General features: G+C 55.1%; 1 protein-coding gene across 1 annotated transcript; it reads left to right on the forward strand.

The window, feature by feature from the left end:
* LOC120747622 (serine/threonine-protein kinase pim-1-like) lies at positions 1 to 10,225 on the forward strand. Its single transcript, XM_040053642.2, has 6 exons — positions 1 to 92; positions 8,074 to 8,320; positions 8,416 to 8,466; positions 8,671 to 9,037; positions 9,683 to 9,862; positions 10,119 to 10,225. Exons 1-6 carry the CDS (start codon positions 1 to 3, stop codon positions 10,223 to 10,225), a joined length of 1,044 nt encoding a protein of 347 aa, XP_039909576.1.
* Positions 10,226 to 13,750: the final 3,525 nt, after the last annotated feature.

Genomic DNA, 13,750 nt, shown 5'->3' on the forward strand with positions numbered 1-13,750 from the left:
ATGACGGGAGTTAGAGGCAAAAAGAAAAGATGGCGCCGACACCCGGCACCGCCCCTGAAGCCCCGATCTCCAGCGGTGATTGGCTGCGAGCGGTGATGGGCAGGAGCCTCCGCAAATAGGAGGCAGTGAAGGCGGGAACAGCCCATTCCACCCCTCCAGTCCCTTCCAGTACAGCCGAGTTTATTCCCAGTACAGCCCAGTACAACCCCAGTGCCCCCCCTGTCGCGCCCACTAAAGCCCAGTTCATCTCCAGTACAGCCCAGTATACCCACAGTGCCCTTCTGGGCCCTCCCAGTACACCTGAGTTCATTCCCATTTCCTTCCAGTTCCACTTGGTGATATCCACAGTATGTCCAAGTGTCCCCCAGTCTTCCCCACAGTGTTCCCAGCTTCCCTAGTTTGTCCCAGTATGCCCCAGTATCACTCACAGTATCTCCAGTTTGCCCCACTATCCCCCAGTATCAGTCCCAGTATGTCCCAGTATGTCTCAGTGTACCCCCACAGTCCATCCCAGTCTGACCAGATTCCCCCTCAGCATTCCCCATGTTCCCAGGTTGTCCCAGTCCTCCCCAGTATCACTCCCAGTATGTCCCAGTGTCTCCCACAGCGTTCCCAGTGTCCCCCAGTATGTCCCAGTCCTCCCCAGTGTTTCCAAGGAAACTTGAACTGCTCACGGTTGCCGTGGCACCCAAACCCAGCAGTGGGGTCAGTGCAGTGTCCATGGCCACAGCCCCTTGCAGACCTCCTGAGGAGAGACCCTGGATCAGTATCAATCACAGAATGCTGCAATCACCTCTGCTCCAAAGAGAAAAGTAATAAAACACACCCTTTATAACAGGAATGTGTATTTCTTAGAAGCTCTTTGAAATCTTTCTCCATAACTGTTGTAGAAAACATTCATAATGAACTGTACCAGACCAGAGGGAAATCAAGGCAGAGCCATGGTTTGTCAGGACTTGCTTGATCCCAGTGAGCCCCGTGGTGCGTTTGGTGCTGAGCCCTCAGGGCCTGAGAGGAGATTGCACAAACCTTTCCAGCAGTCCAAGTCACAGGAAAAACCCAAAGTGTCTCACAGCATTCATGGGTCCAGCTGAGGTCCATCCCCAACACAGGCTCCTCATGGACTCCTTGGAGGAGAGAACTGGAGGCCATGATTGCCCCAAAACCTCTCAGAGACTCAGTGTGGCAAGGACAACCTAAAGTACCTTAAAAAACTTGAATATCTCAAAGCATCAATGAGCTCCACTGAGTGTCAATACAAAGCCTCTCTAGGGACTCATTAAATATTGGATAATTGGAGGCCATGACTGCACAAACCTCTCAGGGATTCAGTGTCAAAAAGTAGCACTTTAATGACTCTTGAGTACTTTGAGGCATTAATGAGCCCCACTGAGTGTTGTTACTGACAAAACATCTCCAGGGGCTAATTACAGCAGCTAATTGGAGGTCATGATTGCACAAACCCCTCAGAGACTCCCAGGCCAAAGCAAAACCCAAAGTCCTTTGGAAAACCTGCAGTCCCTGGGAGCATTAAGGAGCCCCCCAGGGCCATTCCTGCCCAAGGCTCCCCAGGGACTGGTCCCAGCAGATCCCTGAGGCCACTGGGATGTGGGGGGATGCTGAGGGCAGGACAAGGGGCTGACAGTGCCCAGCCTTGCTGGGGCTGTGCCAGGAGGCCCCAGGGCCTCAGGACAAGGTGTCTCCTCACAGCCCTTGGTGGCACAGACCCTGCAGTGCCCCAGGGCACCAAGACTTGGCTTCTCCTGGGCACTGCCAGCCCTGCCAGGGCCCTTGGCCATGTCCAGCACAGCTTGTCCTGCGCTGTCCCACAGCTGCTGCTGTGTCCCTGCAGGCTGCACACTCCCATCTCGCTGCCCCCTGGCTCTGCCCTGCATTTCCCTTTCTCTTCTCCCTGATATCCTGGGATGGAACATGGGAGAATGGGTCAAAGCTGTACCAGGGAAGGTTTAGACTGCACAGGAGAAAGTGTTTCTTTACTGAGAGGGTGCTCAAACACTGCACAGGCTCCCTGGAGAGGTGGTTGATGCCCCAATGCCGTCAATGTTTAAGAGACATTTGGACAGTGCCCTTAATGACTGCTTTCACTTTTGGTCAGCCCTGGAGGGGTTGGGCACTTGGACCAGACCATCATTCTGCTCTGAACTGCAGATCATTCCCAACGGGACTATCCTGGTCCAGTCTATCCCATTCCATAGTCATACCTGTACATGGATCCCTGCAGCAGCTGTGCTCAGACACTCTGCCAACAACATTCTCCTTGGTTCTGCAGTGTCACAAGGATCCATGATCCATGAGGTTCTGTAGTGTCACCATGGTCTCTTTGGTTCCACAAGGCCTTGCTGTGCCACAATGGCCCCTTGGTTCCATGAGGTTCTGTGCTGTCAACAGGAATCTCCTTGGTTCCGCAGTGTCATAATGGACCCTTGGTTCCATGAAGTGCCTGGCCTCCCACAGCCTCTCAGAGACCATTTTCCCCCTCAAGGTCCCTCACAGCCCCTCATGGCCCCTCACAGCCCCTCACAGCCCCAGGCACGGGGCTCCTCCCAAAGGAGAAGGGGTCGGGCCCTGCTTGTTCTCCTTTGATTTCGGTCCCTTCACAGCCATGAGTAAAGAAAGGCTGAAATGGAGCCTTTCCCCAGCGTTTCCCTCGGGGTTCATTGCGGCTGAAGCTGTGTGCTGGCGCTGGCCCCAGCGCCAACATCCCTGCAGCCGCCCAGGCCTTTGCTGTCCCCCCGTGTCCATTCCCTGTCCCCGAGTCCCGCCCGGCTCTGGCAGCAGCAGGAGCCGCAGCGCAGCGGGCGCCGGCCCGGCCCAGCCGGGGCTCCCGGGCAGGAGCAGCAGCAGCGCCGGCCCCTTCCCACCTGCTCCTGCCTCGGCTTCCCAGGGGATTTTCCAGCTGAATTTCTGGAGTAGAGCAACAATCACCCACAAACAGCCCTGATTCCTCCGGGCCCGGCTGTGCTGCCCTGAGCCAGCCTCCAGAGAAAGAAAGGATCGGGTTCCAGCGCTGTTTTCAGCACTGTTTTACTCACCCTGAGGTGACAGCAGGAGGCTGCTGCTGCCTTTGCCTTGGGAATTGTAGATCATGGCTGCTCTTGCCCCTCTTCTGCTTGCCACTTGAATTTTATCCATAAAACTGCAATTGCCTCTTTCGATTGGTGCCATTTAGAGTGCCTTTGTGACAGGGAACTCTGGCATCATGAGTAGCAGATCTCCAAATGTTCACAGGTCCCTGAGCTCAAAGCTGAGGAGAGTTAAAGCCACACAGGGCACATTTGCAGTGCTCAAACACAGCCCTGATGCTTGTGCTGCTGAAATAGAATCAATTAAAAGAGGCCATCAGAAATTGCCTCTGGAGAGTCAAATAAAATGAAAAAATCCACCAGAAGAAAAAAAAAGAATGAGAACTTCTCAACTCGCTTCACTTCATTTTCTTCTGAGCAGCAGCACAAAGTGGAGATGCCCAGAGGTATTTCCAGCTGCTGCTGATCCCAGTTGGAGCCCAGCCTGCTGCCCAGTCCCAGCAGAACCTGAGCCCAGCCCGGGGAGCTCCCGCAGTGTCGGGAGCTCAGCGCACGCGGGGCCAGGCCCAGAGCCCCGGGCACGGCCGCCGATTGCGGGGCAGCGGCACAGGCGGAATGTCCTGCGGCCCAAACCTCCTGCTCCTGACACACAGCGCCCATCGTTCTCCCCCTCCTCCTCCTCCTCTCCCAGCACAGCACAAATTCCAGCTCGGAGGAGGTTTCCCAAGACAGGGCTCAGGCTCTTGTTTCAGTCTGAGTGTTCCTGCAGAGGAACAGGGCATCTTTCAGGCAGTTCCACAAGCTCAGGATTCTCATTTCATGGGAAATCTGAGATGCAAATGGCCTTGTTAGGAAGGACAAAAGCAGAGGGAATGGATTGGAAATGATTTGGACAAAATGACCCTTCTTACAGACCAAGTTCACAAAGTCATTCCCTGCATTTTTCCTTTTCAGATTCTTTCTGTCATCTGCTCTGAGAGCTTGTTCTGCTGCTTCCAATGAACTGATTGTACTCTTGATTTATATCAGTGCATCAGATGTAGAAACATCTAAACTGAACACAGAAACAAATTCCCTCTTTCAGCCCATTTTCATGTTCTGGATCACTTTGAAGATGTCCATGGGGTGTTGGAATGATTATCACACAACTCTCCACTTCTGGCTGCAGGCTCTGGAGATTCTTTCTCTGCATTCAGCCAGGCTTGTACTCCCTAACAATTGACAGAATCATGGAATCACTATGTTGGAAGAGATCTTCAAGATCATCGAGTCCAACCCATGCCCTAACACCTCAACAAAACCATGGCACTGAGTGTAACATCCAAACTTTTTTCAAACACCTGCAGGGATGGTGCTGCCACCACCTCCCTGGGCAGATCATTCCAATATTTTATCACACCTTCTTTTTCCTAATATCCAACCTGTATTTCCCTTGACACAGCTTCAGACTGTGTCCTCTCATTCTGTCAGTTGCTGCCTGGAGAAAGAGACCAACCCCCAGCTGACTACAACCACCCTTCAGGAAGTTGTAGAGAGTGATAAGGTCACCTCTGAGTCTCCTTTTCTCCAGGACAAACAAGCCCAGCTCCCTCAGCCACTCCTCACAGGACTTGTGTTCCAAGTCCCTCACCAGCCTTGTTGCCCTCCTCTGGATGCACTCAAGCATCTCAACGTCCTTCCTAAACTGAGGGGCCCAGAACTGGACACAGCACTCCAGGTGTGGCCTCACCAGTGCCGAGTACAGGGGAAGAATGACCTCCCTGCTCCTGCTGGCCACACCATTCCTGATCCAGGCCAGGTGCCATTGGCCTTCTTGGCCACCTGGGCACACTGCTGGCTCATGTCCAGCCTGCTGTCCATCAGTGGAACAGGTCCCTTTCTGCCTGGGCACTGTCCAGCCACGCTGTCCCCAGCCTAGAGCGCTGCAGGGGGTATTGTGCCCAAAATGCAGGACTCAGCACTTGGACTTATTAAACTTCATCTTATTGGACTCTGCCCACCCATCCAACTGTTCCAGGTCTCTCTGCAGAGCCATTCTCCCTTCCAATAGACAGACACATGCCCTCAGCTTAGTGCCATCTGCAAATTTACTCATCAAAGACTCAATCCCCTCATCCCTACCATCAATAAAAATCCTGAACAGAGCTGGCCCCAGCACAGACCCCTGAGGAACACCACTGGTGACTGGCTGCCAGCTGCATGCAGCACCGTTCCCCACCACTCTCTGGGCCCGGCCATGCAGACAGTTCTTAACCCAGCAAAGAGTGCTCCTGTCCAAGCCGTGGGCTGCCAGCTTTTCCAGGAGTGTGCTGTGGGAGACAGTGTCAAAGGCCTTGCTGAAGTCCAAATACACAACATCCACAGCATTCCCACATCCACCAGGTGGGTCACCTGGTCATAAAAGGAGAGCAGGCTGGTCAAACACGACTCACCCCTCCTAAACCCATGCTGGCTGGGTCTGATACCCTGGCCATCCTGCAGGTGCTGTGTGATGACACTCAATATAAACTGCTCCATGACCTTACCGGGTACTGAGGTCAGGCTGACTGGCCTCTAATTACCAGGATCCTCCTTCCCACCCTTCTTGTGAATGGTGTCACATTGGCCAGCTTCCAGTCACCTGGAACCTCACCAGTGAGCCAGGACTGTTGGTAAATGATGGAGAGCAGCTTTGCAGGCTCATCTGCCAGCTCCCTCATCACCTTGGGATGGATCCCATCTGGGCCCATAGATTTATGAACATCCAAGCATCTCAGCAGTTCTCTGACTGCCTCCTCCTGGATAACAGGGGGACCATTCTGCTCCCTGACACCATCTACCAGCCCAGGAGGGCAGTGGTTCTGAGGACAAGTTGTCTTCCCACAAAAGACTGAGGAAAAGAAGGCATCAAGCACTTCTGCCTTCTCCTCATCTGCAGTTACTGAGTTCCCTCACACATCCAGCAGAGAACAAAGGTTGGTCTTACCCTTCTTGTGCCTCTAATATATTTGTAAAAACATTTTTTATTATCTTTTACAAAAGCTGTCAAATTAAGTTTGAACTGAGCTTTGGCCACCCTACTGTTTTTCCTACATGCCCTAGCAACTCTCTTAAATACCTCCTGAGAGACCTGACCCTCCTTCCAAAGATGATACATCCTCTTTTTATTCCTAAGATCTTTCAAAACCCTGTTGCCCATCCAGGATGGACGTTTGCCTCGTCAGCTCATCTTTCAGCACACAGTCTGTTCCTCTGCCCTCAAGATCTCTGCTTTGAAGCATGCCCACCCTTCCTGGACTTCATTGTTTTGAAAGGCTGCTTCCCAAGGAACTCGCTGAATAAGTCTCCTAAAGAGGCCAAAGTCTGCCCTCCTGAAGCTTAGTGTAAAAGTCATATTGATGTTCCTCCTGATTTCACCAAATATCGAGAACTCTCTCATTTCTTGATCACTGTGCCCCAAGCATCCTCCAACCACCACATCTCCCACCTTTCCTTCTCTATTTGCAAACAACAGGTCTAACATAGTCCATCCCCTGGTGGGCTCACACCAGCTGTGACAACAAGTTGTTCTCCATACACTCCAAAACCTTCCTGGACTGCCTCTTTTCTGCTGTATGGAGATCCCAGCAGATGTCTGGTAGGTTAAAGTCACCTACAAGAACAGGGGCTGGTGATCCTGAAACATTCTCCAGCTGCTTATAGAATAAGTTGTCCACCTCTTCTTCTTCCTGCTTGGGTGGACGATAACAGACTCCCAGCAGGTATCACCAGTACCCTGTCCTGTTTTCTTAGGGGAGAACAGTAACAATGGAAACCTTACCAATGGCACAACTCCCCAGTCCACAAGGAAAAGAAAGAACAAGTTGTCAGGTTTATTAAATATTTGTCCTGCTTTGCTGCAAGACTCCTGCTGCATGCACAGTGTGGAAAGCCAAGGGAAGCTGCAGTTGGTGGCACATCCTGTGACAGAAGCAGCACCTCATTCTCCAGGAAAGTTTCTTGGAAAGAGCAGACAGGAGAAAGATACTGGGAAAACGGAAACAGCTTCTAAGAAATGAAATGAAAATGGAAAGAAACAATCCAGGATGTGTTTCCCCAATTTTTTTCATGCTCCCCTTTTCCATCTTGCACTACTTCTCCATCCCCTTAATTCCAAATGGATCTCACCTCTAAGATCCATGACTTGACAAGTTTTAGACACTGTAAAATACCATGAGCTACACCCAGTTTGCCTTCCCCTGTTTTTCTTGGAAAGCAATGCTGGAGACACAAGTGCAGTGCTTGGGTCAGGTACAAATTCTGCATTCAGGGAATGTGCTCTGACAGTGTCTGACCCTCAGCAGGGACAATGCACAGCATCAGCCAAGGGGATTCCTGTGCCACCGTGCAGGAGTCAAGACTCTGGGTCTTGGCTCAACACTGCAAAGTTCCCGTGTCTGGACAGGCTCAGGGGCTGCCCCCAGGGAGCGCGGGGCTCGGTGCGGGGCTGAGTGGGCAACGGACAAACGGACACTGGGAAAAACGGCCCCGGGGCTTCAGTTGCAGCAGCAGCGGCAGCAGCAGCAGCAGCGGCATAAGCCAAAGAGGAGATTTTGTCTACCCCGTCCTGCTTCTTCCCTCCCTCTCCCTCAGTCCCGCACACTCTCCCGCAGTCCCGCACCCTCTCCGGGTCTCCCTTTCCCGGTGTCCCCCTCCTCTCCCAGTCTCCCTCTCCCCTGCCGGGCCGGGCCATGCCCCCAGCCCGCCCCCGGCCCCGGACGGGGCTGCCCCGTCCCCGCCCCCGGGCGTCCCGCCGCGGTCTCCCCTCCGCCCGGCTCTGGCCGTACTGGCGGTGGCGATGCTGGGCGGGCATCAGTGCCTGGAGCCAAGGGGGCATCGCTGCCCTTTGCCTGCACCTGAGCCATGCTCGGCCCCGGCCCCGGCCCCGGCCCCGGCCCCGGCCCCGGCCCCGGCCCCGGCTCCTCCCGGGCCCCGCAGAGGACACACGCGGCGCAGCCGCTCCCGCCGCCTCCGCTGCGGCTTCCCCGGCCCGAGCTCCGCCGCTCGGCAGCGCGGCCGCCGGCCCCGAGCCGCCGCTGTCCCGTCCCAAGGAGCGAACGCCTGGGGATGCCCGGCCCGGGGCGGTTGAGGGGCGCTCGGGGGCCGTTCCTGGCCCCGGGCCGAGCGCTGACAGCCGCGTCTCGCCGGCAGGGAAGGCGCAGCACGGCCTCAAGGAGCAGTACCGAGTGGGGTCGCTCCTGGGGCGCGGCGGCTTCGGCAGCGTCTTCGCGGCGACGCGGCTCTCGGACGGCGCCCCGGTGAGCGGCGGGGCCGGCGGCGGGCGCAGGAGATGGAGGATGGGGCTGGGCAGGGCGGGTGCTGAGCTCATCCCGCTGCTCCCCTTGGTTTGCAGGTGGCCATCAAAAGGGTGCCACGGAACCGCGTCCGGCACTGGGACCAGCTGGTGAGTGAGCGGGGCCAGCGGGAGAAGCCGGGGCGTGCTGGGCGGGGATGAGCCGAGCCCCGGCAGGGTGGAAGCCCCAAGGATGCCTGGAGGGAGAGCGGGCGTGGGGCCAGCGCAGGGTGCAGAGCATCCCGGGCTGGGTGAGGGCTTCCCCAGCCCTGGCACGGCATCAGCCCCACTGACGGCATCGTGCTCCTCCCGCAGCCCGACGGCACCAGCGCACCACTGGAGATCGTGCTGCTGCACAAGGTCTCCACTGGCTTCCCTGGTGTCGCCCAGCTGCTGGAGTGGCTTGAGCTCCCCAAGGACATCATCATGGTGCTGGAGCGCCCGGAACGATGTCAGGACCTCCGGCATTTCATTCTGGCACGGGGGTTCCTGTCCGAGGAGGTGGCACGGGAGCTGTTCCGCCAGGTGCTGGAGGCCGTGCAGCACTGCACCAGCTGCGGGGTCCTGCACAGGGACATCAAACCAGGGAACATCCTGGTTGACCTGGCCACCGGGCAGGCCAAATTGATCGACTTCGGCTGTGGCACCTACCTGCAAGACACGGCCTACACTCACTTTGCAGGTGAGCCCACAAAGGGGTGTGCTCCCAGTTCTGGACATCTCCTGGCCCAACATCTCATGACCCAACCTGGGTGTGGCAGCGGGGATTCTCCCTTTTGCTGCCAGTCATGGCACTGAGTCTTCAGCCAAGTTGCTTTTGAGCAGGGGCAGGTGGGGGTCAGCTTCCAGCCATGCTGGCAGCCTTTTCCAGCCACTCTGGCCAGGACTGGGCTGGGACTGGGGCAGCCAGCCTGACAGAAACACCCGTGTGTGGGGGTGGCAGAGAGGGGTGGAGCCAGAACCTGTGCAGCAGCCAGTTTGGTGTGCAGGTGAGAAAGGGCTTGGACTGCTCCACTCGCCTGGTTTGCCTTGGCTTCAGAATGTTTTTGGGGCAATGCAGGCAGGGAGGATGAAGGCATGGTTTTTCCCCAGCACTGAATGGGATTTTCCTTGTCATGGTTGGGCATTGCCAGAACTTACACTGCCCTCTTCCAACACCAGTGGCTTCTTTTCCAACCCCAAGGTTGTACACAAGTCCCAGGTGCTGGCGAGAGGGCAGCAGGTCACACCACGTGCCACTGGGGCAGCCTCCGCATGCCCAGGGATGCTGGGGCCAGGCTCTGGGAGCAGCAGCATTGCCCTGATGAGCTCCATCTGTATTCCATAGGAACACCGTCATACAGTCCCCCAGAATGGACCCACTTTGGCTGGTACTACGGCAAGCCAGCTACCATCTGGTCCCTGGGCATCCTGCTGCACCAGATGGTCTGCGGGGAGCACCCTTTCAGGAGGGGCCAGAACATCAGCTGGGACCATCAGCTCTCGCTGCCAGAACGGCTCTCTCAAGGTGGATCCTCATCTCTGGGCATGGGGGCAATACCAGTGCTGGGAGACAGCAGCGGGCTGATGAGCATCCTGCTCTGGCAGCTGCTGAGGAGGTGGCACATGTCCTGCTCTCCTGCTCTCCTCCAAAACAGGGAATTGATGGGAAAGTTTAGGCCCAGCTCTGAGCACATCCAGCATGGCCTGGGCATGGGAATAGTGGGGCAAAGCAGACAGGAGCCTTCTCCAACTGACCGGCGGTTTCTGGTTTCTCTCCCCAGAGTGCCAAGATCTTATAAAGTGGTGCTTATCCATGCCAGATGTAGAAAGGCCCTCATTAGAAGACCTCTTCTGTGATCCTTGGATGCAGGATATTCATCTGCCATAGAAGATGGGAGAGAGCCACAGGCACCCTTTGATGCAGGGCCCTGGTAAGTTACAGCTGCACACATGCCTTGGCAATCAGAAGCAAAGAAACCCAGACTTTTTTCTGCTGCCTGTGTCACTGCACAGGGATCATCAGATGGGAACACACAGCCCTTGTGCTGGAGCTGAGCGTGTCTGCCCAGCACTGGTGGCTGCCATCCCAGCTGGTTTGGCTTGTCCTGGTTCACTGACAGCTGGGGCCCTGGGCAGAACACTGACAGCCTGGTCTCACCCCCAGGGCAAGGAGAAGGAGCCCCTGGAGGAGCTGTACCAGGTGGGGCTGCTGCTGCTGGAGACAGCGAGGATGACATCAAGGATGACAAGCTCTTCCTCGACCTGGCCAGCACAAAGCTGAAGTTGATGGACTTTGATTCTGCCACCTTCTTCAAAGCCAGGCTCCACAGTGAATTTGCAGATGAGTCCACACACAGGGGGATGCTCCCAGATTTGGGCATTGCACAGCCTGGCCAGGAACCAAAGGTTCCCCCTTTGCTGGGGCTGATGCAACTGATTCTTCAGTGGGCTGCCAGGCTGATTTTTGTCAGGGCTGGGGCCATGGGCTGGGGTGGTTACGAAATGGGAGTTGGCTCCTGGCCCTGCCAACAGCCCCCACCACCCACCGTGCCCTGGGCTGGGGCTGGGGCAGCCAGCCCGACACAAACAAACCCCCATGGCAGGAGCAGAGGTGGGACTCCAGCACCTGTGCCCCTGTGCTTTGCTTTGCAGTCAAGGAAGGGCTTGGGCTGCTCCACTCCCCTTGTTTGCTTTGGGATCACCATCACTTTTGGGGGGCAGTGCAGGGGGGAAGGAGAAAGCATGGGCTTCCCTCACCTGTGGGTGGGTTTTTCCTTAGCATGCAGGGGTTGGGCCTTCCTCAAGCTGTGACTGACATAAGATCTTTTATTTTTTCCCTTGTTTCCCCTTTTTGTCTGTAATCTATTTTCCTTAATTTGTTGTTTGTTTTTCTAAAGGAAGCCTTCCAGGCAGTGTCCAGTCTGAATGGGGAAGTGCTTGGGACCAGCTGTGGCGTGGATGGGCCGTGCCCTAGGAGAAGGCTGAGGACATCCTTTGGGAGCAGCTTTTCTTCCAGCGGCGGATGGCGTGAGGTGGGTCCCCATCTTCTTGGCATGGGTGGGATAAGAGCTTTTGGGAGATGGCAGCGAGCACAGGAGCATCCTGCTCTGGGCAGCTGCTGAGGAGGTGGATGTGCCATGGCTGGCTGCAGGCTGGGCACATGTCCTGCCCTCCTGCTCTGCTGCCAAAGGCAGCAATGATGGGCAGCTTTGGGCACCGCTCTGAGCACGGCCAGCATGGCCTGGGCACCGCGGGCAGCTGGGACAAGGGCACAGGAGCCTTCAGCTGATGGGTGGTTTCTGCTTTCTCTCCTTGCAGCCGGGCTCTGCAGATGCTGAGGCTGCTCTGGGCTCTGCCAGGGCTCTGCTGGAGCTCAGCACCGGGCCGGAATCAGCCAAAGAAGAAACGGTGTGACCTGCAGCAGAGACTTGCTTGAGCATCTTGGCAGTGCTGCTCAAGTTTGGAGAATGTACATCTCCAAGGGAAAACATGACATCTCCCCTAAATTAAACCTTTTCAATACCTTGTGAAATGAAATCAATCTAGGGTGACCCTAAATGACATTTTTCAGCATGCTCAAGTTGTAGCTCAGCCCTTCACTGAACAGTTTTCTCCCCCAGCTGCCTTTTACTTCACAACTGCTCCCTCCTTTCCCCCAGTGAGTTCCCAGCCCATCACAGTCTCTGTCACACTCTTGCCTTCCTTGATGCCCCTCACCATGAGGGAGGCCGAGTCCCAGGCTTAGGGACTCATCCTGTCCCTGGTGGAAGAACAGCAATGTCTCAGAGGTACAGTGGCATTTTAGTGTCATTCAGAGCTGCTCTCCAGCCCTCAGCTCTCCTCACTGCTGAGTTCCCTCTCCCTTTTCCTCATCCTTCCAGCAGCATGAGCTCTGTGAATCCTCCTGAGCCTCCCCACTCTTCCCAGCTCACCCACCCAGCTCAGTTAGACTAAAGCTGAAGCTTCTTTGTCTCCTCTGGCACACACCAGTGCAGTCCCCTCTGCGCAGAGCCCCAGCGCCAGAGCACAGCACACAGCAGTGCAGTCCGGGCTGGACCAGCTGCCCTGCGCCCCTGGCTTGGCTGTTTGTGGCACCTAAATGCTCCCTGTTTCCAGTTCTCCCTGCAGGATGGCCCCAGGGCAGAGCGCAGCCGGGCTCCCACTGCATCCCCTGGAGCTTGGGGCAGACAGTGGTGCCAGAGCTGAGCTTCATGGGGAGCACCCAGAGCTGTGGCTTGCAGTCAGTGTTTGCAAGGGTTGTGTTCTCATGTCCTGCAGCTTGTGGGGAAAGGGTCTGTGTGTGCCAGCGGCTCTTGCATGTCTCTGTATCCATGGATAGAAGGGTCTGTGTGTGCCAGGGGCTCTTGCATGTCTCTGTATCCATGGATAGAAGGGTCTGTGTGTGTGCCAGCGGCTCTTGGATGTCTCTCTATCCATGGACAGAAGGGTTTGTGTGTGCAAGGGTATCCATAATGTCTTTGTCCTCATGGGTATGGAATGAACACTTGAGAGTGAAAGTGTCAGTTACGTTGCTTGCACAATCCTTCCTTTCCATACAAGACACATCAGTGCACACCCCCACGTATAGATATATTAAAAGGATAAGAATGGATAGAGATTTCCCACAGAGCTCTAACTTTGGCATAACTCTCTTGTAACCTGATGGCCAGGGTATTTTTTTCCCCAGCTCTGTGTGAATAGGTGTCCAAGAGCTGAAGGGAGCAGCATTCAGAAGCAGTTTCAGGATTTCTAGGCAGGAAATGGAGCTGACAACCGCCCGTGTAACTCGCCATATTCATCAGGATGAGCTGCTTGTTCTTTAGGAATATGGCACAATGGAGACACAAGCCTTGGGAAAATCCCAGCTCTCAGTGGATTTATGCTATGGGGAGCGCAGCAGAAACACTTTGTGTCTGCTCTGGGGGACACAAGGTCCAAGGAGCTGTGGTGGCAGAAGGTGACCTGGGCTGGTGTCAGGTTAAGTCCTGTTTCATGACATTCAGAGTGGCACAGGACAAAGCCCCAAGCCCCCCACCCCCCTGATGAAGTCTTTGTGTTGCTGCACGTCCTCGAGGAAAAGCTGCTGTCGCACAATCCATTGGGATTTTGAACTTTCATTTGCAATATTTACATCCAAGTTTCAAACTGTAATATTTTTACAGTCAAGACACTGTCATGCACAATCCATCTTTCAGTTGCCTATTGCTTCAACCACAATTTAATATAACTCAATATTGAAAAACATCCCCAAAATCTCTAAAAGAAGGCAGATAATGGATCCTTGCCACCAGCACATTTACAAAGTAAGTAACTGAGTTCTCATTTCAAAATATCAGTTTCCTTTTTCTTAATCCAAAGTTACAGAAGAATTTTAACAACACATTTTGTGGCAGGTGGGTTTTTTTGTTTGTTT

Source organism: Hirundo rustica, unplaced genomic scaffold (genome assembly GCF_015227805.2).
Source record: "Hirundo rustica isolate bHirRus1 unplaced genomic scaffold, bHirRus1.pri.v3 scaffold_112_arrow_ctg1, whole genome shotgun sequence".
Classification (NCBI taxonomy): domain Eukaryota; kingdom Metazoa; phylum Chordata; class Aves; order Passeriformes; family Hirundinidae; genus Hirundo; species Hirundo rustica.

Coding starts and splice junctions, on each gene's coding strand:
- LOC120747622 (XM_040053642.2), top strand. CDS start 1: ATGACGGGAGTTAGAGGCAAAAAGAAAAGATGGCGCCGACACCCGGCA. Junction 93..8,073: donor GCGGTGATTGGCTGCGAGCG/GTGATGGGCAGG, acceptor GCCGCTCGGCAG/CGCGGCCGCCGGCCCCGAGC. Junction 9,038..9,682: donor GGCCTACACTCACTTTGCAG/GTGAGCCCACAA, acceptor TGTATTCCATAG/GAACACCGTCATACAGTCCC.